Here is a 27426-nt window from a genome sequence, read left to right on the forward strand (position 1 = left end):
GAGATGGTATCTCAATATGGTTTTGATTTGCATTTCTCTAATGACCAGTGACGATGAGCATTTTTTCATGTTTTTTTGCCTCATATGTATTCTTTTGAAAAGTATCTGTTTATATCTTTCACCTAATTTTGAATGGGTTTGTTTTTTCTTGTAAATCTGCTTTAGTTTTTTGTAGATTCTGGATATCAGCCCTTTGTCAGATGAGTAGCTTGCAAAAATCTTTTCCCATTCTGTAGGTTGCTGGTTCACTCTGATGATTTTTTCTTTTGCTATGCAGAAACCCTTAAATTTAATTAGATCCCATTTGTCTATTTTGGCATCTGTTGCCAATGCTTTTGTTGTTTTAGTCATGGAGTCCTTGCTTATGCCTATGTCCTGAATGGTTTTGCCTAGGTTTTCTTCTAGGGTTTTTATGGTATTTGGTCTTATGTTTAAGTCTTTAATCCATCTGGAGTTAATTTTAGTGTAAGGTGTAAGGAAGGGGTTCAGTTTCAGCTTTTGGCACATGGCTAGCCAGTTATCCCAACACCATTTATTAAAAAGGGAATCCTTTCCCCATTGCTTGTTTGTGTGATATTTGTCAAAGATGAGATGGTTGTAGATGTGTGGCATTGCCTTCAAGGACTCTGTTCTGTTTCATTGGTCTATAGCTCTGTTTTGGTACCAGTACCATGCTGTTTTGATTACTGTAGCCTTGTAGTATAGTTTGAAGTCAGGTAGATGTGATGCCTCCAGCTTTGTTCTTTTTGCTTAGGATTGTCATGGCTACATAGGCTCTCTTTTGGTTCGATATGATGTTTAAAGTGGATTTTTCCAGTTCTGTGAAGAAGGTTAATGATAGCTTGATGGGATAGCATTGAATCTATAAATTACTTTGGACAGTATGGCCATTTTCATGATATTGATTTCTCCTAACCAGGAGCATAGAATGTTTTTCCATCTGTTTGTGTCCTCTCTTATTTCCTTGAGCAATGGTTTGAAGTTCTCTTTGAAGAGGTCCTTCACATCCTTCGTTAGTTGTATTCCTAGGTATTTTATTCTCATAGTAGCAATTGTGAATGGGAGTTCGCTCATGATTTTGCTCTCTGTTTGTCTGTTATTGGTGTATAGGAATGTTTGTGATTTCTGCACATTGATTTTGTATCCTGAGACTTCGCTGAAGTTGCTTATCAGCTTAAGGAGATTTTGGGCTGAGACAATGGGGTCTTCTAAGTATACAATCATGTCATCTGCAAATAGAGACAATTTGACTTCCTCTTTTCCTAACTGAATACCCTTTATTTCTTTTTCTTGCCTGATTGCTCTGGCTAGAACTTCTAATATATATTGAATAGGAATGGCGAGAGAGGGCATCTTTGTCTAGTGCCTGTTTTCAAAGGGAATGCTTCCGGTTTTTGCCTGTTCAGTATGATATTGGCTGTGGGTTTGTTGTAAATAGTTTTAATTATTTTGAGATACATTCCATTGATACCTAGTTTATTGAGAGTTTTCAGCATAAAGCGCTGTTGAATTTTGTCAAAGGCCTTCTCTGCATCTGTTGAGAGAATCATGTGGTTTTTGTCTTTGGTTCTGTTTATGTGATGGATAATGTTTATGGGCTTGCATATGTTGAAACAGCCTTGCATCCCCAGGATGAAGCCTACTTGATCATGATGTATAAGCTTTTTGATATGTTGTTGCATTCAGTTTGCCAGTATTTTATTGAAGATTTTTGCGTCAATGTTCAGCATGGATATTGACCTAAAGTTTTCTTTTTTAGTTGAGTCTCTGCCAGGTTTTGGTATCAGGATGATATTGATCTCATAAAATGAGTTAGGGAGGATTCCCTCTTTTTGAATTGTTTGCAATAGTTTCAGAAGGAATGGTACCAACTTCTCTTTGTACAACTGGTAGAATTCAGCTGTGAACCCGTCTGGACCTGGACTTTTTTTGGTTGGTAGGCTATTAATTGCTGCCTCAAATTCGGACTTTGTTATTTGTCTGTTCAGGGATTCAACTTCTTCCTGGTTTAGTAAGTGTCCAGGAATTTATCCATTTCTTCCAGGTTTGCTGGTTTATGTGCATGGTTGTTTATTGTAATCTCTGATGGTAGTTTGTATTTCTGTGGAATTGGTGGTGATATCCCCTTTATCATTTTTTTTTTTCATCTATTCGATTCTTCTGTCTTTTCTTTTTTATTAGTCTGGCTAGTGGTCTATTTTGTTGATCTTTTCAAAAAACCAGCTCCCGGATTTACTGATTTTTTTTTAAGGGATTTTTGTGTCTCTATCTCCTTCAGTTCTGCTCTGATCTTAGTTATTTCTTGTCTTTTGCTAGCTTTTGAATTTATTTGATCATGCTCCTCTAGCTCTTTAAACTTTGATGATAGGGTGTTGATTTTAGATCTTTTCTTGCTTCTCATGTGGGCATTTATAGCAATAAATTTCCCTCTAGATACTGCTTTAAGTGTGTCCCAGAGATTCTGTTATGTTTTGTCTTCATTCTCACTGGTTTCAAAGAACATCTTTATTTCTGTCTTCATTTCATTGTTTAGCCAGTCATCATTCAGAAGCAAGTTGTTCAGTTTTCATGTAGTTTTGCAGTTTTGGGTGAGTTTCTTAATCCTGAGTTCTAATTTGATTGCACTGTGGTCTGAGAGACTGTTTTATGATTTCCATTCTTTTGCATTTGCTGAGGAGTGATTTACTTCCAATTATGTGGTCAATTTTAGAGTAGGTGTGATGTGGTGCTGAGAAGAATGTATATTCTGTGGATTTGGGGTGGAGAGTTCTAGAGATGTCTATTAGGTCCACTTGGTCCAGATATGCATTCAAGTCCTGGATATCCTTGTTGATTTTCTGTCTCATTAATCTGTCTAATATTAACAGAGGAGTGTTAGAGTCTCCCACTATTATTTTGTGGGAGTCTAAATCTCTTTGTAGGTTGTTAAGAACTTGCTTTATGTATCTGGGTGCTCCTGTATTGGGTGCATATATATTTTGGATAGTTAGCTCTTCTTGTTGGATTGATCCTTTTACTGTTGCATAATGCCCCTCTTGACTATATTGATCTTTGTTGGTTTAAAGTCTATTTTATCAGAGACTAGGATCGCAACCCCTGCTTTTTTTTGCTTTCCATTTGCATGGTAAATCTTCTTCCATACCTTTATTTTGAGTCTGTGTGTGTCTTTGCACATGAGATAGCTCTCCTGGATACAGCACACCGATAGGCCTTGACTTTTTATCCAGTTTGCCAGTCTGTCTTTTGATTGGGGCATGTAGGCCATTTACATTTAATGTTAATATTGTTATGTGTGAATTTGATCCTACCATTTTGTTACTGGCTGGTTGTTTTGCCTGTTAGTTGAAGCAGTTTCTTCATTGCTTCGTTTTTGCAGTGTCTGGTACTGGTTGTTCCTTTCCATGTTTACTGTTTCCTTCAAAAGCTCTTTTAAGGCAGGTCTGGTGGTGATGAAATCTCTCAGCAATTGCTTGTCTGTAAAGGATTTTATTTCTCCTTCACTTATGAAGCTTAGTTTGGCTGGATATGAAATTCTGGGTTGTAAGTTCTTTTCTTTAAGGATGTTGAATATTGGCCCCCACTCTCTTCTGGTTTGTGGGATTTCTGCTGAGAGATCTGCCGTGAGTCTGATGGGCTTCCCTTTGTGGGTGACCCGACCTTTCTCTCTGGCTGCCCTTAGCATTTTTTCCTTCATTTCAACCCTGGTGAATCTGATGATTATGTGCCTTGAGTTTGCTCTTCTTGAGGAATATCTTTGTGGTGTTCTCTGTATTTCCTGGATTTGAATGCTGGCCTGCTTTGCTAGGTTGGGGAAGTTCTCATGGATAATATCCTGAAGAGTGTTGCTCTGTTGGGACCACAAGTAAGATATTATCCATAAAATGGATGATCTTGCAATTAGGAAATTCTTTTCCACTGGGGGGCAAAGTCCGATTTACATGATATTGACACATGGTAGGACTGTTTAGCAATCCTTGAGTAAGTGCTTTCCAATGAAATTGGCAAGCTGGCCTTCTATTATTGATAGCTGGTTTGTAAAAGCAAATTTTTCTGTGTCCTGTTCTGCAAGTGGACTAGAATAAAAGCAGTCTTTTAAGTTAATAATGATTATAGGCCAATCTTGAGGAATCACTGTAGGGGAAGGGAACCCCTGCTGAAGGGGCCCCATCGGTTGCAAATTAGCATTGATAGCCTGTAAGTCCTGCAAAAGTCCCCATTTACCAGACTTTTTGAAATAATGAAAATGGGCAAATTCCAAGGGCTGTTTGATGGTTCTATATGGCTGGCTCTTAATTTTTTCTCAACTAATTAATGGGCTTGTTGTAATTTCTCTCCTTTCAAAGGCTACTGTTCTATCCAAATAGGATTTTGAGAGAGCCACATCAGGGGTAGGGGAGGAATAATAATGGCCATTATTAGAAAGAGGTCTTATGTTCACATAATTCATCAAATTCTGCCCTCCAGAGGAGGTACTGACTGGCATCTAAAGTTGTTTTAGCTAGCACTGACCAGTCCCATGGGATCATACAGAAGTTGTCTGCTGTGGTCTCAATTAATCCTTTTGTAACTGGGCTAGTGGCTCTGTTTTCTCTAATGCTTGTTCTTATCTCTTTATAAGTGTCAAAAGTAATGGCTTCATACCTGATTGCCTTGTTGATCTTGTATCACTGGGCAAGCCAAACCTCCCTCTCTGATGCCGCTTGCCTAAGACAGGGTCCCATAGCTGTAGCATATCCCTTGTCTTTTTTCCAATTTATTGCAGTAGTAGGCTCAGGAGAAACCTCTGTTTCCTCTTTGTTATCTTTACCCAGTAATGGCAGGGCTGAGGGAGGAGGTGGTGGTAAGGAGATGATGGTTCCTCCTCCCTTCCCTTTTTACGCTCTTCTGTGTAGAGTGGGGCCAAAGCAGCACTAACTAAGGCCCATGATGTTAAAAATGTTACTGGGACCCGTTGCGCTTGTGCATGATGCCGTTTACAGTTTCTCCCCACTTGTTCCCAGAACTCTAGGTCTAGCGTGCCTTCTTCCTGGAACCATGGGTTATGGGAAACAACCATTTGCATTTGGTCCCTTAATTGAGCCTGTGAAACTGAGGCTCCACTAGCTTTAAGTAGCCGTTTCCGTGCTTTTATATATTGTTGCTGTTGAGCTGCTGTTATCCCATGATGAACCCCTAGCTTGAAAATTCTCCCAAACTTGGAAATCCCGAGGCGGCACCAATGACTTACTGCGCAGTCTCTTCACCTTTGTTTTTGATGGTTCTGTGGCGATCTGTTGCAGTGTTCCTCGCGTTGGGCACCGTCTGCCAGGTCTGTCCCGCAGACCCTGGCAGAGTAACGGCTGCAAGGGATACTCAAACACAGGTAGCCAGTGAAAGAGTGGCCAGGAGGACTGCTGAAGAGTGAGCAGCCTTAATAAGCTGGAGCTGCTCACTTTTGTTCAGTACAGACATAAGCCCAAAAGCCTGAAGCCAGCATTATCTTTGGGTAGTTAACATAGTCATCCCCGCTTGCAGGGAGCAGTCTCACATGCAGATGATCAACGGTGGGTTTCTGGGCAACAGAAGTAAACAAGCCTATTTAGACAAACTCCTTGCACCTACTCCTCGCCCCTTGCCTCAGGGTAAGAGAACGGCTGCCTTCTGCTTATTCTCCCCTGAAGCTTTGCAGAGCCTTCTGACCTTTCAAAAAGTCCTGCTTCTTTCCCCATAGCCTTTTCCACCACTCTGACCGGTCCCCCACAGTGGGCTGGTGTGCCTCCCACCCCACCCTTGTCTCTGGGCTCAACCACAGGACTTGCTTTTGCCAACAGGATCTTAACAGACACATGCAAGCAGAGGCCTGGGATGTGTGCACAGATGTGCTCGATCTCTTGTGCAGCTGCCCTCGCCATGAGAAGCATGTGCCCCGCATTCCCTTGCTGCTGGCCCAGTATGATGACCCTACAGAGAGCCCTTACATCAACCACATTTGTTATTTCCCACCACAGTCCTAGGAGACAGTCTTGTCATCCTATTTCAGATGAAGAAACTGAGGCCCCACTAGGGCTCACAGGACTTTTATCCCAATCACACCAGTGACTGGTGGCAAGACCAGAAGCCTGTGTCCTTCTGACCTCACCACCATTGGTCTGAGCCGAGCTTCTTCCACAGTAGGACTTCCTCCAGGAGGCAGGAGAGGTTCCTGGTCAGCATTAAGGAAAAGCACAAGGGGTGCCCACATTTTCCTGCTCAGGTAGACTGAGGAACTGAGCCAGACTCAGAAGACATTTGCCCCCTGAATCTAGTTAAGTGGTTTCTGTCTGGAGTGCAGTGAGCAGCTCCTGATTGTCAGGGGGAGGTTTAAAGTAGACACATGAAGAAGATAATTTCAGCAGAAGAGGCTGCAGCCTTTTCAGATGCTGCCCCGGGAGCCCTCGAATCTCTAGAGAGGACTGATGGTTGCTTGTTTGCTGGTGGAGATGTGAAAATGGTGTCAGGTGGTCTCCAGAGGCCCAGAGTCAAATTCCTCACCAGCCAGCCAGCTTGTCCCAAGTGCCTAGGGGCCACCCAAGCCACAGCCTCTGGGATTGACAATGGCCAGGGATGGGGGATGTGATTCAGAGAGTGGGGAAACTGAGGCAGAAGGTGGCTGAGAACTGGCCCCATAATACACTCATTGAAGAGGGAAGAGGGTTGCAGCTGCCTGAAGGGAAAGCTATTTCTCATGTGAAAGTTGTTATTCACATGAACATTCCCTGAGACCCTCACGTGCCACAAGCCTTAGTCCTATTCCTTTCTCTTTATGACGCTAGCAGGGAGGAACTGCAACTCCCATTTTACTAATGGAGAACGGAGGCTCAATGAGATGAAGATCTTGAGCAAGGTCACCCCACTGCGAATCATGTCTGGGCATGTGTGACTTCGGAGCCATGCTCTTTGGGGAAAAAGTTTGACCCTAAGTTGTGTGATATGGTTAGGCTTAGTGTCCCCACTGACATCTCATCTTGAATTGTAATCCTCATAATCCCCATATGGAGAGACTAGGTGGGGATAATTGAATCATGGGGGTGGTTTTCTCCATGCTGTTCTCAGGATAGTGAGTTCTCAGGAGATCTGATGGTTTTATAAGGGGCTCTTCTCCCTTCACTCAGCACTTCCTGCTGCCTTGTAAAGAAGGTGCCTTGCTTCCCCTTCACCTTCCACCACCATGACTGTAAGTTTGCTAAGGCCTCCCCAGCCATGCTGAACTGTGACTCAATTAAACTTCTTTCCTTTATAAATTACCCAGTCTCAGGCAGTTCTTTATAGAAGAGAAAACAGACTAATACACTATGTCTACCCTGTGTATAGGCATGGAACATGGGTAGGCCTGGTCTGCCTTTGGTTGGGATGTATTCATTAAAATAAATTATTAATAAAATGATACCTAATTTACTTGTCATCAGAGAATGTGGTATTCTTCCAGTCAGTTTGCTAGAGCTTACTACCTGAAGCATTTTGATTCCCGTAACTGTCAATAGTTTGGGTGAAATCATCCTTGGCCATCAGTTGTTGCCTTGCTGAGGAGCATACTAAACATAATTCAGCCTTTTCTAGAGGACTCTGGTGAACAAAGGTGGACAAATGTGTTCACTATGAACAGAGGTAACTCTGCTGCAGTAAAAGAGGTGCCCCTTGAGCCACTGAAGTGAACTGGATTATTCACCCTACACTGAATGGGCCCAAATTTCTAGCATTATGTTTTTAAGTCTCACCTCCACTGTCAGATTATCAGTTGCACTGTTAGCTGCTGTCAGATGCCATCTCCACCCTATGTGAATGGCTGTGGACAAGGAGACACGATGGCCAAACCTTGTAGGTTTGTTAAATATATGTATATAATAGAGCAATGGCTTATGGGCCTCCTGCAGGGACTTGGTGACATTTACACACCTGTCGTTGCTACTCAAGTTCTTTACTTTCTTCTTCTCAGTTGTGTTATAGGCATTTGTGTTGCCCATCTATTACATCTAGGTAAGGATCAACTCCACATGCGGTTGGAGCAATACAAGGAAAATCGATTTGCTTGGCGTGGGTGTAACAATAGATTCCAGGCTGGGCACAGTGGCTCACGCCTGTAATCCCAGCACTTTGGGAGGCAGGCGTGCAGATCATTTGAGGTCAGGAGTTCAAGACCAGCCTGGCCAACACGGTGAAACCCCATCTCTACTAAAAATACAAAAAAACTCCTGGGTGTGGTGGCACACGCTTGTAATTCCAGCTAGGTCAGGAGGCTGAGGCAGGAGAATTGCTTGAACCCAGGAGGCAGAGGTTGCAATGAGCTGAGATCGTGCCATTGCAGGCTGGGCAACAAAGTGAGATACTGCCTCAAAAAAAAAAAAAAAATAGATTCCATGCATCAGAGGCCAGGTGAAAACCTGTACACGGATGTTCTTACCAGCTTTATTATTAATGGCTAGAAACTACAAACAGCCCAAGTGTTCTTCCGTGGGTGAGCATCAACTGTGGTACATCCACATCGTAGAATGCTACAAAGCCATAAAAGGGAAAGAATTTTGATACACACAACTTGGATAGATCTCGAGCATTAGATGAAGTGAAAAAAAGCAATCCTTCAAGGTTTCATGCTGCCTAATTCCATTTATATAACATTCTCAAAACGACAAAATATCAGTGATGGAGAACAGTTCACTGGGTACAGGGGCTAGGGATGCAGGGAGGCTGTGATTATGGGGAGGGAACATGAAGGAGTTTCTTTGTTGTGATGGAACTTTCTGGATCTTGATTGTGGTGGTGGCTACACAAATCTATACATTGGGATAAAATTTCATAGAACACCAAAGAAAAGAAGAATGCCTGTAAAAATGAGCACAATCTTACTAAGGCCTACAGTTTGGTTAACGGTAATTAGTAATGCAGCAATTTCCTGGTCTTGATAATGGTACTATGGCTAAGTAAGATGTTATCATTGGAGGATGCCAGGTGAAGGGTACAAGATAATTCTCTGCACACTGTCTTTTAAACTTCAATATGGATATAAAATTATTTCAAAATAAAAAATTAATTTTTTAAAGCCTAAGATGGCCAATAGAAATAATTTTAAGATTATCTGGTGCTCTGAATTATATCTATTATCGTTCCCTTCCAACTGTGAGTTTTCTATTTATGCATGTTACAATATAATTTATCTTTGTGGCCTATAAAATAATTTTTCCCAGTTCTCTTTTCATTATTATAATGATAAAGATAATTATTATTCATCATGACTTTGTCTGAACTCTTTTATTTACCCAAACCAATGACCCAGATTTGAAGCAGCTGTGAGAGGAGAGGAGCTGGGGTAGGGAGGCGACAGGCAAGAATGGTGACATTATTCTGTCAGCTCCATAAGGACATATCTGGGTATTCTGTTTTTTTTTTTTTTTTTTTTTTTTTTAACTGCTGCTTCCCCAGTGCCTAGAACGGGGTCTGAAATGCTCAGTAAATATTTATTGAGTGTGTGTATGTGAACCCAGGGTGTGTGTCCACATGACCAGCGTACACTAAGCCACAGGATGTACCTGTGCCTTCTTAGATATAACTAACTATAAATCCTTGGAGACAGACTACAGTTTTATGGGGATGGGACACACCAGCACCATGGGGAACTCACTGTTAGCCAAGCTGTACACTCCTCCGCATCTCACTCATGTCCTGAGAGGCAGGCAGTGCATCCCCAGTTGCAGGTAAGAGAATGGAGGTTCAGAGAGGTTGTGCAAGTTAAGGACATGTAGTTTATGTGAGGCAGAGGCCCTTCTTGCACCCAGATCAACTGGCTGCCCAAACCTTCATTCCTCCCATTGCAGACCTTTCCATGCAGAGACTCCTTGCTGTATAAATTGTGATGCATAGACCAAAATTAATTGGAGTTTTTTTTTTTCTTTTTTGAGATGGGATCTCTGTCACCCAGGCTGGAGTTCAGTGGTGCAATCATGACTCACTGCAGTGTCAACATCCCTGAGTTCAAGTGATCCTTCCACCTCAGCCTCCTGAGTAGCTGAGACTACAGGCACGAGCCACCACACCTAGCTAATTTTTAAATTTTTTGTAGAGATGAAGTCTCACTATATTGCCCAGGCTGGTCTCGAACTTCTGGGCTCAAGAAATCCTCCTATCCTCAAGTGCTGGTATTATCGGCATGAGCCACTGAACCTGCCCTATCTGGAAATTTGAAATCAGATTTATGCAGGAGTGTCTGGGTTATTATTAACGTCTGATTCATCTCTTCAAAGAAAGGGGTCAGTGACCCCAATGTCACCTTGGGCCATACATCATGAAGTGAGTCACAAGTTATGGGGCTATTTCCCAGGTGTTTCTGAGGGAAGAGTATTGGGTTCAGAAATGTTTTGCAGACCTGTCAGGGATCAGAGGACATCAGCAACAAGAATGCAGCAGAGTAGACCTTTCTGGGGGAGGCCAGGTGGGAGAGGAAGGGTGACCCAGCGGACATAGAGGACCTTTCACAGCAGGTGCCAAGACTCTAGGTCCTTCTCCAACATTCTGGTAAATGACCATTGCCCACCTGGCTGGAATTTGTGCAAAATTGGCTGCATTCTGGGAAAAGCACTTGTCAAATCCCGCCCAGAAAAAGGGCCTGGAGCCAACATGTCCCTTGTCCAAACCTTGTCTGTGATTTGCCTCAGAAACTGTCCTCCTGGAACCCCCAGAATGCCTTCTGCTCCTGTACACCTGAGCAGTTCTTACTTCTTTGCATAGATTAGGAGGATATTCCAATCTACTCTGGATTAAAAGTCACTTTTCTTGCATGCTTCTTCCTCTGAGTGATAGCTATGGCTTCAAGCAGTTCTCTTCTTAGCTGAAAAAGTTGATCAAATATGTGGCCACTGAACTCTCTACACCTTACAGAGTTAGATAATATTATGGACACTTCTTTAAGGAATCATCTGAATCTTTAAGCTGTAGGAATGGACCCATCAGTGGATCATGGGATTAATTTAATGGGTCATAACAAGCACTTATGAAAATAAAATAGGAGGGGAGGTATCAGAATTTGAAAGGTATTGCAGTGTGAGGACGTGTGCTTCATGAGCCTTCTATTTCAGGGTGTGGATGGTTTGTGTGTTCGGGGGTTAGGGTATGGGGTAGAGGAAGCTGAGAAGCTAGCAAAGCTGTACTTCCCTCCATAGTATCAGTGTGTCCCTAGGAAGGGGATGTGTCTAGGTGGACCCCTGGGTGACTTGCTTTCCCAGTGGAATGTGATTTAAAAAGACACTTTATACTTCTGAGTCAAGGTGGCACTGACATTGGTGGGGAAGTCCTAAAGGATGGGGCCTCAAAGTGGCTGGGTCCCTGAATCACTGCATGGAGGAGAGCCACTCACAAACCAGGAAGCCTCACTTTGATACTTACATGAGTGAGAAATAGACTTCTCTTGTGTTAAGCCACTGACATTTTGGAACCTGTGTGTTATATGGCAGCAAACGCAATGCTATTTAATATATCTTGGAATATATTTTTGAGCCAAATATCATCATAAGATGTAATATTGTGGGGTCTGGTCAAAGAAGTTTGAAAAAAATGCCTGCTCTACCCCAGCCTCCTTATTTTTCATATGGAATGTCAAGAGAGAGTGGGGCCTATCCACTGTCTCCTGGATGAGCTGGGACCAAACCCCGCCTATGCAAGAGGGGTGATAACATGAGGTCTGGGTCTGCTTTGTTCCCATGGATTCCAGCAAAGCAGATCCCCAGTTCGACTCCAGCAGGCACACCTCTCACCTGTCTCTGCCATGTCCACACTGCTGCCAAGGGACAGAGCTAACATCTGGCTTTGCTTCAGGTGCCCTTCAGGTGGCCTCCAGCCCCAGAACAGCTTAGGGACAGGAAGGGTGAACCCTGCCTGGCCCTGCTGAGCTAGTTCTTGGGGCTCCTACTGCAAGCTCTGTGGTTAACGCCTCTGCTGACAGCGGACAGAATAGACTTTCTCTGAAAGTCTTGAGTTTCTCTGAATCTCTGAAGTGCAGGATTCTGAGAAACCCAGCGGCAGCCTTGCCACGCACCACTGGTGTGATCCTGGGTGAATCATATGCATGCCCAGGAACATGCCTCCATATTTTGTTGCAGGGTGAGTTTGGTCCCCGGTGCTGGTGCTGCACGGTAGATGGAAGCACAGAGGCTGCTGCAATCATGCAGAGCTTGTCACCTCCAGGAGCTGGAGGCCACCCTAATCCTGCCATTCAGCTGCTGGGGGTGGGGAGGTCCTGAGGGGTAAGGCTTAAGGGCTGTTTGCACACACATGGCCACGTCAGCCTTTGCCTTCCCCATCACCTGTCCCCATGGGGAGACTGGGAGAATGTGTTAATGCAGGTGACAGCCAGACCCAGGGCCTGGAGTTTGACAGGCTTGATCCCCTTGCAATACCCCTATGAGGTGGCCAAGCTAGGCATTTGCCTCAGCCCCACCCCCCAGTATTACCGATGGGGAAATGGAGGCTCCTGGAGCTTGCTTGTCTTGCTCGAAGTCCCATCTTGATTGGCTGAGAGTGGGCTAGATGGACCCCTGGCACCTTGAGGGCAGTTGGGCAGGCAGGGCTCAGGGCACTGGTGTCTGATGGACACTGACATCTCTGAATGACACTGACTTCTGTCTTTCCCGAATCTATAAGCAGCCTGGGATTTGATCAGAGTTGATTATGTCTCTTTCCCTAGGGGTGATGTTTGTTTATGGGAATAAAGCAAAGAATGACAAAGAGGTTTAGGAAAAACCTGGGACAGGCTGGTCCTCAAGGTCTGGGGATGGGGAGGTTTCTGTGCTCTCCCCACCCCACAGTTCTGGGCTCCCAGAGTCATCTGCTCATCTCCTCCTCCTCTACATACTCATGTTCACCCCTCACACTCCAGTGGCCTGAGCTTAGTCTCTTCAAGGGAGGCTGGTCTAGTTGTGTCCCTGCCCAGGGGGAAAGGGAACTGGGGTTCTGAAAGGTCTCTGCCGCATCCTTCCCATCCAAAATTATCTCGTTCATTCATTTTCTGGGCATTGCCTTTACTAGACTGCAAGCTCCCTAAGGACAGGCATCTTACCCATCTTGTTCACTGTATGTCTCCAGCCCCTAGCACAGTGTTTGGCACATGGTGGGTGCTCAGAAATATGGAGGTGCTCATAAATAGCTAAGGCTCAGGCTGTCTTTTCAAGAAAAGAAATGCAGAATCTGGATTTGGACATGAATACACTGAACAGAGGTAGGGAGGGTAGGACAGAGGCCTGAGGAAGGAGTACAGTCCTAAGATGAGAGAGTTTTTGATGGGTCCTGCTGGTCAGAGTATCAGGAAGTAGCCACTGCTGCCTAATAACCTTCCCCAAAAGTTAATAGCTTAAAACATTCATTTAGTTTGCTCACAACTGTGTACTTTGCAAAGGGTTTGGTGGGTATACCTAGTCTCTGCTCTGCAGTATCATTTAGGCCAAAGGATCTACTTCCAAGGTGGTATTCTAAGTTGTTATTGACTGTTGGCTCCTCTCCACAGAGCTGCTTGGGCTTCCTTGCAGCATGGTAGCCAGGTTCCAAGCATGAATGCACCAAGAGACAAGTAGTTGCATCTGACACTGCATCATATCCTCCATATTCTACTGGTTGAGAAGTCATAGAGCCAAGATTCAAGGGCCTCTTGATGGGAGCAGTGTCAAAGAGTTTTGGGGTGTGCTTTAAAAACATACCTAAGGTTTCCTGGAGGAGAGGAGTGAGCAGCTACACATACTGCAGGGTTTGGATGTGGCCTGTAAGCTCTCCAGGATGGCTGGAGCAGCCTTAGTCTATCACAGGGTGACTGAAGCCTCGCTCCTGCTACCATGCAGAAGCCTGCAATGTGCATGGCAGATTGTAGGCTCCAAAAGTGGCTGCAGCACTTCCAGTCCCGCATGCCATGCGCTTCTGGAACATTTACCCCCTTGATCAAGAAGTGGTATCAATTTTCACTCCCCTTGAAACTGGGTGGGCTTGTGACAGAATTGATGCTGTGTGCCTTCTGAGGCTAGGTCCTGAAAGGTGAAACGGCTTCCACCTACCTGCCTTCCCCTCAGACACTTGTTCTTGGATCCCAGCCAACAGCCCAGGCTTCATGTAGGTGCTCTGGCTGACAGCCCAAGCTAGGCCTCAGCATCAACCATAGGACATGTCAGTGAAAGACCAGCCTTAGAGTCTTCCAAAGGCCCAGATGACAGGGGTACCAATGACAAATCATCTCCACTGTGCCTTACCTGAATCTCTGCCCCACACAACCCATGAACATAATAAATGTTTGCTGTGTGACACAAAGTGGACTCTAACAAGTGGACTTCGGGAAGCAGTTCCATGCACAGGAGTCTGGTGGAGCCTCATCAAAGAGCAGGTTGGCCATTGAAGCTGGCTTTCGCCCCTGTAACCTGGAAGGCAGGGAGAGGTGTTAAGGGCAGGTGTGCAGCATTGGGCAGGAGGAATGCCAGAGGGGCTAGAGCACACCCTGTGGAAATGTGGTGGTTAAGGAACCACCTGTCATCCTGAGGGCTCGGAGGGACTCTTGGTGAGATCTGCTTCCAGGTGAGGGGCTGAGGTGAGCTGGAGTCGGAGGAACGTAGCTACCGGCCAGACCTGACAGTGGGAACGAGGCCTTCTCTGTGCTGGGATAGGGAAGGCTCTGACCAGGCTGTGGGATGGTCTGAGGGCCAGGAAGCTGTGTATGGACCACTGGGGCCCTGGTGTTGGCAGTTGGGTAGCTCAGGACCAGGGGCAGAACTGAGGGGCAGGAGGGAGGGATGTTGAGGGCCAGGCATGCTGTCGGAAAGGCACTGAATGACGATCTCTTTATACCATGGCCTTTGCTGGTTGCCCGCCCTTCACAGCACCCTGTGGGGGCCTGCGGATGACATCCCCTGCAGCCCCATCACCCTTTCACTCATTCTTACACCTCGTTAAATATGTCTTCACTTTTCTGAGTCTGACACATGGGAGGGGCTCCTGCTGCCAGGCAGCTGCTGGGGCTACAGCCCAGATGATGGGTCGGTGGCATGCCCTCGGAACCTACCAGGGCTTCACAGCTGGCCCGGCCTGTGCACTCTGTTGGCTGTCACCGAATGGCTGGGCAGCATCAAGCCCTTCTTGAGGGGCCATCCCCATTTCTGCAAGTGCTTGTGGGAAAATGCAGCTGCCTGGCTGCTCTAAGTCCTCCCCTCAACTTGGTTTCTAGCATTTGTTGAGCAGGAAGTGGGAGTGGCTCACCGCAGAGGGCAGGACCGCAGGCTCACGCAGGGCCCTACTCACCCCCACCCACCTCTGCAGTCTCCTGGGACCCCTCCCAGGCTGCATAGAGGATTTCCTCTGGGCTTCCTTAGTATTTAATTTTTTTTCTTTTGGTGTTTGTTCCTCGTATAGGAACATGTCTATTCCAGCCAATCCTGGCAATTTGAGGGGCATTTTGTGTGTAGTCTCACACTTTGAGGGTGTCCAGTCACATGTGCTGGGGGAACAAGTGGCCCGATATTGAACGGACCCTCTGGGCCGGTGTCACTTCTCTGGGTCGGTGTCGTCTGTCCCCTCACCAGCAGATACACCGCTCAGAGCGCAGAAGTTACTGGTGACGCACACATGTCCTTAAAAGGCTAAGATTGCTGGCTGAGGCAGAGGGAAATTACTAACTGAAATGGAGCTGTCAGAAGCTCCTCCAGCAGGGCCTGATCAGCTATGGGTGATGTTCACTTGTGAGAGGGCGCAACTTGGCAGGGCTGGGAGCAAGAACTCACACAGAGGGGCTGCCTTGGCCCTTGAAGAACCACAGACACCAGAGAAGCAGTCTCAGCACAGCCCTCATCTGTGAGGACTCTGGGCCCACCTGACGTCCTGCACCCTCTTCCCACTCACCCCTGGCTTGGAGGTGAGCCAGGGACAACCCTTCTGCCTGGAAAAGGGGCCCAGGAAGGAGGGTGTCTAGGGTGTCTTAGGTTGACCAGGAACTCAACCTGGGCCTCTGTCCCCGACCCAGCCAGCAGGTAGCTTTTCCTCTTGTGGGGCACAGCCCCTTAGGTTGAGTTCCCCAAGAAGCTGATCCTGAGGGAAGATTCAAGAGCACCTAGAGCTTAACCCTGCAGGGAAGCCCTGGGAAGCCGCCAGCACTCACATCAGGGTGACTCCAGCCAGGAGGTAGGGGCCTGGGTAGTTATGTATTGACTTCTCAACCTCTGGATGGGAACTGCTTCCAGGAGGTGTCATTCCCTCACTGGCACAGCAACTTTCTAGGGCCAGGAGCCCAACCTCAGGTGGAGAGGTGCAGGGAGGGCAGGAGGAGGTTTCAGAAGTGCTGAAGTGGTCATGCCCAAGGCACATGGGCGAGGCACTCCTGAAGCCCTGTGAGGGATGCCAGTGCATGTGTGGCTGTCGCTGATCTGAGGAAGGTGGGGTCACCCTCACTAGCAAGAGCCATCTGAGGAGTGCACCAGGCCCTCCAACCTTTTGATGGTAGAACATGAGGAGGGGCTGTGCCCCACAAGAGGAAAAGCTACCTGCTGGCTGGGTTGGGGACAGAGGTCCAGGCTAGAGATGGGCCCAGGCACAAAGGTGCCATTGGCTTCATGGCTCTGCCTAAGCTATAGAGATCCCCCTCCCCATCCCTCCTAGCTTGTCACTTGAGTATACTCACTTTTCCCCCATCCTCACCTGTGGCCTTTTCATCAGATCCCCACTGGATGGGTGGAAGTACGGCTACCAGGGCAAACCTGGTGCTCTGTGGAGAGTAGGGAGATGGACAGCAAGCCACTGGGGCGGCCCTCGCCAATGATCTCTTGGACCAGTGGGCCGAGCAGGGCTGCCTCAGGGTGGGACCTGGGCCTTCCAGCAGCCTCTGAGGTCCTGGCTGTCAATGGTCAGGGTAGGACTATATGACCTCCAGGGGCCCTTCCAGAATTAAGCATCTTTGAAACTCCTGCATTTCATGGTATGTCAGGCTCTGTGCTAAGTACTTTAAATTGTTATCCTCTTCAATCCTTACCATGCTCTATGAACTATGTACTACTATTATCTTCTGTTTGCAGATAAGGTAACTGAGGCCCCAGAAGTTAACAAACTAGCCCAAGTTAGAGAGGAAGGGAATGTCAGAGTTGGGTGTGAGTCCTGAGCCAGGCCTAGGACCTGCCCAGTGTGCAGTGAGGCTGGACCGACCTCTGCTTCCAGGCTGGGGCACAGTCCCATTGACCATGCCCCACCTGACAATGCCCTGCGAGGGACTCCTCTGGGCCGGGCCTGGTCAGCACCTTGCGCCGCCATGCATGGCCTGAAACAAGTCAAGCTACAGTCTCAGTTTTACATTAGTCTTTTATTATAACCATATTGAATGGGATCACTTTGCCAAAAAGAGAAATCATTCTTAAATCAATATGAGTTATAGCATAAAGATGGATGAGAAAAAAGTGATAGGACATAAATGGCATTACTGAGTATTCCATCAATCAAATGAATTGTGCCACTGTGAGAAAAACTACTATGACAGCTTTTACATCAAAGTGGTCTCAATCCTGTTTATATGAACCTTATATATCTTTTTAATACTATAAAAAGAGAGCTTTAGAAAGTAACACTGAGAAAACAGTCTGGCCTTTGAGAAGGAAGCCTAGCTTGCCACATGCATCCTCAATGCATCTGGCCTCCTCACTCCACTTCACAGCCTCCCCCACACCCCCTCCTTGACACATGGGGAAGGGCCCAGGGGCCAGGTGTGTGTCCTCAGGAAAGGAGGGATGGAATTGGTTGTGGCTGCCACAGAATGGCCACTTCTATGTGGGGAGCTAAGTCCTCGATACACACTCCTGTTCTATAATGAATCCTTGGGGCAGTTTCTTAAAAAAATAAAAACAAAAATAATGTGCATCAACTCTGACAGGTTATTATTAGGAGGCCAGCATGACTGCCACAGCGTTTGATATTTGTTTAGCATCTCTGACAGAGTAGAGCAGGCAACTAACCCTCCTGAGGCAGCTTCCTTAGCAACCCCAGGGCTGACAGCACAAGAGTCAATCCGTCATCTGCAGACAAGGCAAATCACAGGGAGGTCCTGGTTTATTTTTGGAGTCACATTCATTCTGCAGTGATATTATTTATTTCCAGATTGCAGTTACCACTGAACATTAGCAGGAGGTCAGCTCTGGAAGAGGAATCCAGTGTAACTAAATGTTTACCATGTTATCCGACCCCATGGCATATGCTTGAGGTAAGGCAAAGTCATTATGATTTGCTAGTCTGTAACTCTCACATGTAATATACAGAGCTAAATTTTAACTCAAATTCCAATCTGATCAAAGAGGAATGCATGAAACACAGACAGACATATATAAAAAAAGAGATGATGATGGGAATTAATCTAAGCTTCATGTATACAAAATGTATTTAACTGCTAATAATCAAAACATAAGAGGGGTTCCACTGATTACCACATTTGTTAACAAAATATATTCAGGATTTAAAAAATGTGCAATTAAACTAAGCACCTGATAAAATAATAAAAAGGAACACATATTCTTTAATAGCACTGTAACTAATAACTATGAAGAATTAAAAAAAAATTGCTTAAAAACCATAAGACAGTAATACAATTATCTGAGTTATGAGCCTGTGGGAATTTGAGGCTGGTACTGTCCATGACCCACTGTCCTTGTATATCTCCCTCCTCCAAGGAGGGGGTGAGCTTGTAGGGGCCACAGAAGCAATATCTCTGAGTGAAGCCATTGGACCTCACATGCCACCAACACAGCACAGGATGGAGAGAACCGAGAGCACCTGCCTCTAGTGCGAAGCAGGGCTGGGAGTTTTCAGTGACTATGAACACCCAGCCGACTGCAATGAGCCAGCAGAGAGCCTTATTGACATGGTGGGTGCCTAGTGGCTCTTGCAGGGCCAGTGACCCTCAGCTATCATGACTCTAGCTCTAGGGCAAAGGAAATACTAAAGGTCAGCAGATGACAGTGGCCCAGCTCCCCAGGGATGGCCAGCTCTGTGGTCCTTTCCAATCTGTCCCAGAGGCCTGGTGGGAACAGCTCTACACCTCTCACTTTAGTAGTGAAAACTCTGACACCTTCCCAAGGTGAGAAAGTGACCAGTGGTAACCCTGCACAGTTGCAAGGTCACTCACTGTATGGGGGCACCCACTGCTTACAAAGTGTTGTCATGGGGACATGTGCTTGGCAGCAGCTTACTCAGAGGTGCTGAGAGGAACGCTCAGAGCCAAAAGCCAGGGAGCTACAGTGTGCATATGCCAGGCAATTGCTCAATGGTGGAAGGCACACTACCTGTTATCTGGCAAAACCAGTGTTATTATTCACCATACATGTTGATGTGGTTAAGAGGAGATTTCCCTGCTAGAGTTTAAGAACAAATTGCAGAGCTAATTAGAACGCTCTCCACAGTAATTGACTTGGGAGCGAGTCACCATTTTCTTGGAGGGCAGGTGGAAAATCATGTCATTATCATATTTGTCTATGGAGAAATATAAGGTTAGCAGTGGGAGGGATGTAAACAATGTCTGTTCCTTTATAATGAGCTTTCCTTTGTTACCATGAAGGCCTCCACTGCCAAGCTGCCTCACCATCCTCTGAGGACAGGCGCAAAGAGCCAGTCAGCCGTGGCATGTTTGCTCTCCCTGATGGAGGTAAGACAGGCCCTGTGTCCCTCTGCCATCCTCACCCATTCCTGTTAGAATTCCTGTGCAGGCAAAGGAGAGGAAAAGTATCCTTTCCAGGGATCATCTTTAAGTAGAAAAACAGTTCATGTGATGCCCTGTGCCCATCATGGTTTTTTATGGTGCCAGCCAACAAGGGGGAGAGTCTCTAATCTGTGCTGAGCCCAGGAAGGCACTGGCATGTCAGACCCGGTCCTGGCAGTGGCACCCAGGATGCAGGGTTCATAGCTGAGCACAGGCCCTGCAGTTCCTACACTTGACTGCCAAGAAAGGAAGGGGTTGTGTAGAAATCCTGCATCCTCTTGGCATCTGGAATGTTTTCTAGGTATCCTTATTCCCCACAGAAGGGACTCTAGGTCCAATTCTCTAAGTCTTATGACTGCTCCTTTAAGGCCAATGAGGCATTCTGACTTTGGGTGGGAATAAACTTGGGTTTTTCCCTTTCTGCTTCAGTTGACGGGTATATACGGCTTTGAAACCAGAGAAACTTAACTAGAAAACTGCCTGAAAGATGTTTATCCCATAAAGTCAAGGTTACATTTTCCATTTGAAGGACAGTAATATTCTTACATCTTTTGAAATCAGTGCAGCAAAAACTAGCTTATAATAACCTTGTTTTCTGGCTATGGAAGATTCTAAAAGGTGAAGCAAAATTGTTTAAGGAGAGACAGTGATGGCCAAAGTTGATATGGCCTAAGGATTGCAGATGCATTCTTTAATACATCAAAAAAACTAACACTACATCATACCTAAATATGGTTCCTAAGTTTTGACCCTGTTTCCAGAGATCATTATAACTCTGAGAGGTCAGTAATTTTTTTAAATTTTTTTCCTCAGCCCTAAAATCCACTAGTTCTAGTTCATTCTATTGCATTTAGCTCTGTGATATGGCTTCCCAATGTAGGAATAAAGTGGGCTGAGATAGATTTCCACAGAGGAAGCTTTCTTGGTATAAACCAATTTTCCTATGTCTGATGCTTTGAGGGATAAAGATAAGAAAATAACTATTCTCCTCCTCCTAAGTATAACTGATGGAGTTGTCACACCCTTAGTTGGGGAGAAGGGGACAGAGGAAAAGTGATCGTAATTGTGATTTGGTCTTTCCTAACTGTCAGTGTGATACTGAGTACATAACTCAGCTCTTAACTCAGAGCATGAGTGGGGTGGGGGTTAGGTAAGGGCCCAGAAAGCCCTGTCTGTATTTGGCAAACTTAAGCCTGTGTGCTTTGTGGCCATATATGCTTCTCTCTCAGGGGTTTCAAAGGGCTGGACCAATGCCAACTGCATGCTGGGAAGGAAGCAGTGCTTTCAGAGGGGTCTCCACTGGGTGAGCCTCAATCTGGGCTTGGGACCAGGGACTGAAGGGTGGCTGCATCCCTGTGGGATAGGATTGGGCCCTGTGGTCAGATGTCCAGGGGACTCACGATGGTGAAGCCAGAGTCCTTGCTGCTGTCGTCATCAGGGCTGGAGCTGGGGTTGCTGGAGGAAGCTGAGACTGAGCCCATCAGTGGGTCTGAGAACACCAGTGGGGAGTAGGCTGGGGTCTGGCTTTTCCCAGAGGTGCTTCTGAGAGTGCGAAGAGGCTGGGCCTGCCCAGAGAAGGAGCCCCTGGCACCGCTTCCATCATCATCTTTGGAAATCAGGATGAAGTCATCTGAACTCCCTCTATCGGTGCACCCTGGCATTTCTGAAGAGGCCTGTAACGTACAGTTAGAAGTACAGATGGATGAAAGAAGAAACCGGCAAAGAATGGAGTGGACGGCCCTGTGACTGGGGAACGCACCATGGAAAGCTAGGCCACCTCACCCTCCATTTGACCTTGAAAGACAGTGTTTGGCCGGCTGCCCTGAGGCCCACGCTTTTACCAGTGGTGCAGGGCCAGCAGCATCTTGTGAGCCCCTCTGAAGCCAAATGCTGGCTTCCCTGGGGGAACAAAGTAAAGCTCCTGTCTGATAAGCTTCAGCCTCAGGTGGGACTCTGCCATGCAAATCATCCATCCTCCTTGAACCTTCACTCTCATCTGAAACAGGGGTAAAGACAGTGTCTTCCTCCTAATGTGCTGTCGTGATATAGTGAGATGACATGTGAGCTGCTGGCTCCCTAATGTGAGTTGCCAGATCGGGAGTGATTTTATTACTGGCTAGAAGGACAGCCTTCAGAAGGCCTGATGTATTTCATCTCATATAGATCTCACTGCTAGCTCATCTTGGGTAGCACACGGGGGTCTCCTGAAGTAATGGCGGTAACCAGTACGTTCTACAAATGTGAAAACTGAAAATGGCAATTGCAAAGTATAATGGCAAAAAGTATAGAGATAGAATTGCTATACTCTACAATTATTTTCTAAGCAATTATGAGTAGCTTTTAATTTTTTAACTTAATAAAGTTAACATCCACAAACACAGGTAAAGGTTTTGGGTAGCAAAGTCATAGTGTCAAACTATAGTGTCAAACAAGGACACATAGTGTCCCTTGGTCACAAGGACATCCAGTGCCAGCCTGACAGAAACAACACCTCACCCAGTGGTGCTGTAAGTGGAGTGCCCACACCTGCCTCCCTCGCCCTGCCTGCCTACCCTCCCCACAGCATGGGTGAAGTCTAGTGCTGGGGTCTCAAGTCTAATGACATATATGGAGTCCCTTGACTGGAAGTGTCTCCTGAGTCCTTGGGCCTCCAGACTGGCAAGGCCTAGGCCTCTGTGGGCTGTGTGCAGAGCCAAGAAGGGGAATGAGTATCAGCTTTGAGGGAAATCTGGCCTTGAGCCCTGACTGACAGGCCCTTCTCTAAATCTCATGTCCTCCTCAGTGATGTGGGGGGCGAGTGGCTAAATAATGGCTCAGGGACCTTCCACCTCTGATGATTCACTGGCCTTTAGGATATTCAGTTGGAGAACAGAAACAGAATTGGCCTTTAAGATCACAGAGCTGTAACAGGCCTTAAGGTTGTTCATCTCAGGTTCTAAAGGTGCTAACATTCTATTAACATGTTAACTCCTACACAAGTGAAGAAAAACATAGCACACAGCACTGTTAGCAGGTGATGTGATCACAAATGGCACCAGAGCTGTTTGATAGAGAAGGACTACCTTTTTGTCTGAGTTGGAGAAAAAGAACTCAAACCTCTTCCCCATGACTATCCCCATGTAAGGTGCACCTGGTCAGAGCCATCCTGCCTTTGTGGGGTGGGGCTTCTCCTCCCCCCACACATGTGGTGTGCATTGAAAGCTGCTGGGGAATCAACACAGGCCCTACATTTGACTTCTTCCAGAGTGCAGACACTTTGTTCATAGGACAGTTGTACTGCATTGTAAACAGTGAAAATCTTGACCTCTCACCACAACACAGGGCTGGAATGCTAATTGGTAGAGCTTATCCTAGGTTGAAAATAAAAGGGCACGTTTAGCAGGGCCTATTTTTTTTTAGAGTGGTGCCTCTACTTCAGAGATACTGAGATCACTTATTCTCCTTTACAGTGAAGATGTCAGTAAGATTCTCAAGTGGAGAAACACTTTTCAAAGCCCATGACTAAAAGTAAAGATAGTTTCTACCATTACTCTAGTTATCTGGCATGCTTCCCCCAATTCCCAGATGAGGGTCACGGGCTGCCTTGGACAAAGCAAGTTAGAGCTGACAGGGCCTTAACAACCATTTTCTTTTACTGAACCCCTTCCTTGCCCCTTTGCATTACAAATCAAGAAAAGAACCCCAAATAGGAGACCCGGTAGCTTGGCCAATGTCACAAACCACAACAAAAGACCCCACCCTTCTGAACTCCCACCTAGAATTTGTTTCTAGACACAGCATTGACGTCTTTATGGACTTCCCTAGCAGCCTTGACCACTATCTGGTACCACTGTAACATTTACAGAAGTTTTGTGAATCCCTACGTCAGTCCTCTCTTTTTACCAGATACATGCAAGAAAAAGTTTTCAACCTGTCAGTCCTGCCTAAAACTAGCCAGGATCGTCACAACACATATTCCTTTTACCCGCTTCCTGCCATCTTCCCAGACCTACCTCATTTCATAGCTTGAGTTCAGGATGGCTGTAGATGCAGGTGAGCCCAACTATAGATCAGCACTGTTCAACAGACATTTTCCATGATGACGGAAGTATTCTCTATCTGCACTACCCAATACAGCAGCCCCTACCCACCTGCCTGCTAGCCACAGGTGGGTACCAAACACTTGAAAAGTGGCTAGTGTGACTGAGGAACTGAATTTTTAGTTCTATTAAATTTTAGTACATTTTAAATTTAATTTTAAATAGATATGTGGCTAGTGGCTGTAATATTAGACAATAGGCAAATTAAAACCGTACCCGAGAAGCAGAAAAGCAAGTGATGGGCTGCTTGACTAATGAATCCAGGGTCCCACAAAGTCCTCCTTCTACTGCAGTTGATTCGAGTTAGCTTATCAAATACTTCCCAAAGGAATGTGTGAGGATAGATGCTAAGATGGGACAGATAGCGTGTGGCTCCTCTCACTCTATAGAATACAATTTCATAAGACTGCTATTTTCCGAGCTGGAGGTAAGATTGTAAACCAAACAGAACAGCATGTCACACCAACCTCACAGTCAGGAGCACGGCATGTGAATTCCCACAAAGGAAGAACACTTCACAGTTGCTGATGAGGAAGGGCATCGGCAGGAGGACCATGAGCGATTTGTCCCCAGGTGGGGGATCCTGGTCCTTCTGCACTATCTTTTTACACATTATTTACTGATTAACCAAGAAAGCAACGAAAACCCATCCCTAAGTTAGGAATGTGCTATGGCACAACCCATCACAAACCCAACATGTAGTGCTTACATCTCCGATGTGTCAAGAAACTGCCTAGCACTGTTCCCCTAGGCCCTGGCTCTTTACAACTGGAAGCTCAAGAGAGCAGGGGATATATCCCGTAGCCTTGGACACCCAGTTCCTGGAACAGCAGGCCCTGGAAGCCTTCGGAACTTCTACTTGGCTCTCTTGGGAGGCATGTTACTGAAGGTTGCCTGTTGACAGCCCTCTGTACCTCCTCCCACAAGCAGTGAGAAGGAAAGCTTAGCCAGCTCCAAGCACGGATGAGTTAGCTCCTGCAGGGAGAAGGTGGGTGCTTGGCAGCTATCTCATGCCTGGTAGCCCCCCTGGCCCCTTATCAGCCTAGCCTGGATCCTTGGGCTTTGCAGTGGAAGGCCCTATGCACCTGCTTGCTTGAATTCAGGAATTCTCTCAAGAAATTTCAGTATTTCTCTGAAGGAGAGAGGAGAGAGCACTGTTTCCCTATTTCTCTCTTCAGTAAAACCATTTTCAGGAGTACTGGCTTTGTATAAACTGCTAATAGCTATGGGGAGGGGTCATGCAGGGAAGAGATAGAGAAGAGAAGCCATTTTATTTTCACTTGTGTGGTCTTTAGGCCCAGGAAGGGCTGACTCTGTCTCAGAAGCACACGCAGAGGTGCAGTGTCTCTTGGATGCTGCATGTGATGAGGCCCTGCCAGAACAAGGACACAGTTTCATTCACGGCAGACACATCTCGTGGCTAGCTTATCTTGGGTGTGCATAGAGGGGTCCACCGGGGCAGCAGTGGTCACTGGTAGGCTCTTACAAATACAGAAACCACTGATGACAACTGCAAAGTATAATAAGTTTTAAATTTAACAAATTCATTAGTGATTTTAAAATGTCTTTTTCTGTAGTACATTGACACACTCAACTAAATTATGCCGAAGTTTTAAATCGTCAATTAAAAATGCACTGTGTTTGGGCCTACGCTCAGTAATATTTGAATAAATAAATGATTATTGAAAAGTAAGACATCTGTGCAGAGAAGGAGCGTTTGTGAAGAAACAAATGAAATTAAACTGGCAGCATCATAGCTGCATTCATGTGGCTACAAATGCAGGGTCAAAGCACTCCATGAGCGTTTTCTGTGGCTTCAAGAGGAAGTTAACCATGGAGTTCTCTTTTGGAAAAGCATCCTTAAGACTGAAAAACATTCCCACTCGAATGTCATTTTGCTGTTTTAAAATCACACAAAAAATAATTTACAAGTGTCTGAATGCAAGTTTTTGAGAAAGTGACTTAGATAATATTTTGCTAATGTTCATTTTCCAAGATGAAACTTTGTAAGCTGATTTTAAAATTAAGAATTTATCAGCTAAAGCACAGCAAGGCAGCATGGTAGCCTGAACTTACTGGGTTGGGGCAGGGTTTCTAAAACATGATGCCTGGCAGGCAAAGTGCCCGTGGCCTCGAAGCCTATGTGTGTCTCTCTGGCCTTCATTTTCTCACTGATAAAATGAGCAGGCAGGAGTAGGCACATAAGGAAGCTATAGGAAGATGCTTTCTAGCTGGGAAATTCTGTGGTTCTGCCTTAGAATAAATGATACACACTGTTGCAATCTGAGAGTATGGGTCAACAAACTATGGCCAAATCCAGCCTGTGGCCTGTTTTGCATAGCCCTCAAGCTGAGAAAGTGTGATAAAAACAAAAATAAAATACAAAGAAAAAAAAAAAACAATGAATATGTGACGTAGATGACCATATGTTGCCTGCAAATCCTGAAACACTTACTCTGTAGCCCTTTACAGACTCCTGCCCTAGATCGCGGGCATTAATGGGAAGTCCTTCCCAAGACGGCAAGAAAGTAATTTTGCAAAAAAGGTTCTAGCCAAGTGAAATCCACTTAAGACAGCATTAGGAAAGCCTAGACAGTACTTCCTAACAGAGAAGAGGCGTCCGCTGGAGGCAACTAACTGATAACTAAGAGATCTAGCTTTCTTATCCCACAGAATGGGCATGGTGGGAGGCTCAGGCAGCACTGCTGCGTACAGGTTTGCAGGGCACGCACCGCACGACTCTAGGAGACACCTGCCTCATCATCGTCGTGAATGGCACCCTCTGCAGCACAGAGTGCACAGCTTGCACAGCTGAACTTCACACATGGTAATCTGAAGTCACTTTGGTAGGGTACATATTAACTTTGAAGATCTTATGTGAATGCACTCCCTCTGAGTTAATGTAACATGTTCATGTTGCAGAGCTCCCGTACCTGCTTAGTAGCCCCAGACATTTCATCACTCGGGACTGGGCCTCGACCTTGGCCCTGGCCGCTGGAGCAGTAGTGGTTGTCCGCAATGGTGATCTGTTCGTTCTCTTCGGCCTCTAGCTGGCTCTGGTTAAAACGCAGGGAACCTTTTAGAATGTCTTTGATCTATTTTCAAAGAAGAAGAAAATAAATGAAAAAAATGGATGAGTTTGTTTTCAGATGTTAACTGAATCTCTCAGACATTTAAACTAGCCTTGTCATCAATTCTTTTTTATAGTATGAATATTAATGTTTTACCATAAGAAACAAATAAAGGGAAAAATAATCAAACTTTATCAAAGCTGCTGACTTAACAGTGAGCAAGGAAAATGTCAGGTCATTTAATAGCCAGGTTTTCACTGGGTAGGATATAGGAGTCACATACCTGGTAGCTATCTTAAAGCAGGAAGCACAATTTGTCTGGACACCCACCCCCACTGCATACTGTGGTCACTAAAGTGGCTCCACCCGAGCTGGACTGTTTATAGCAGGTAGGCATTTGGAAACAGCATATTCTTTTTCACTGACATATATGTCCCATTTAGATCTTCAAGGCTTGGGTCAATGTGGTCCTTGAGGGTCTGAGGCATGGTATAGGTACCGATTATGACTTGTGCTCCAAAGACATTCATGAATTCATGGATGAATGACTGAACGTGATGCTGGTCTACCCACACTAGCTTTG

The 27426-nt window shown here is 45.8% G+C and overlaps 1 protein-coding gene and 1 long non-coding RNA gene across 10 annotated transcripts in view; one reads left to right on the top strand and one right to left on the bottom strand.

The window, feature by feature from the left end:
- Positions 1-15126: 15126 nt before the first annotated feature.
- On the top strand, positions 15127-20392 carry LOC116537267. The gene is made up of 2 exons (XR_004263052.1): positions 15127-15947; positions 16030-20392. It is a non-coding gene; the product is annotated as an uncharacterized LOC116537267 (long non-coding RNA).
- TBC1D5 (TBC1 domain family member 5) overlaps positions 17304-27426 on the bottom strand; it is a 557272-nt gene continuing 547149 nt past the window's right edge. For 7 of the 9 annotated variants that reach the window (XM_032259257.1, XM_032259262.1, XM_032259287.1 and 4 more), the window contains 2 exons: positions 26706-26867; positions 21073-21366 (listed from right to left, as the gene is read on the bottom strand). In XM_032259257.1, coding sequence (XP_032115148.1) covers positions 21073-21366; positions 26706-26867 — 456 coding nt within the window. Of the gene's footprint in view, positions 21367-26705; positions 26868-27426 lie in introns of all 9 variants that reach the window. The other 2 variants (XM_032259250.1, XM_032259280.1) reach the window with 2 other exon arrangements.

Source organism: Sapajus apella, unplaced genomic scaffold (assembly GCF_009761245.1).
Source record: "Sapajus apella isolate SASKATOON/1434 unplaced genomic scaffold, GSC_monkey_1.0 scaffold4, whole genome shotgun sequence".
NCBI classification, from domain to species: domain Eukaryota; kingdom Metazoa; phylum Chordata; class Mammalia; order Primates; family Cebidae; genus Sapajus; species Sapajus apella.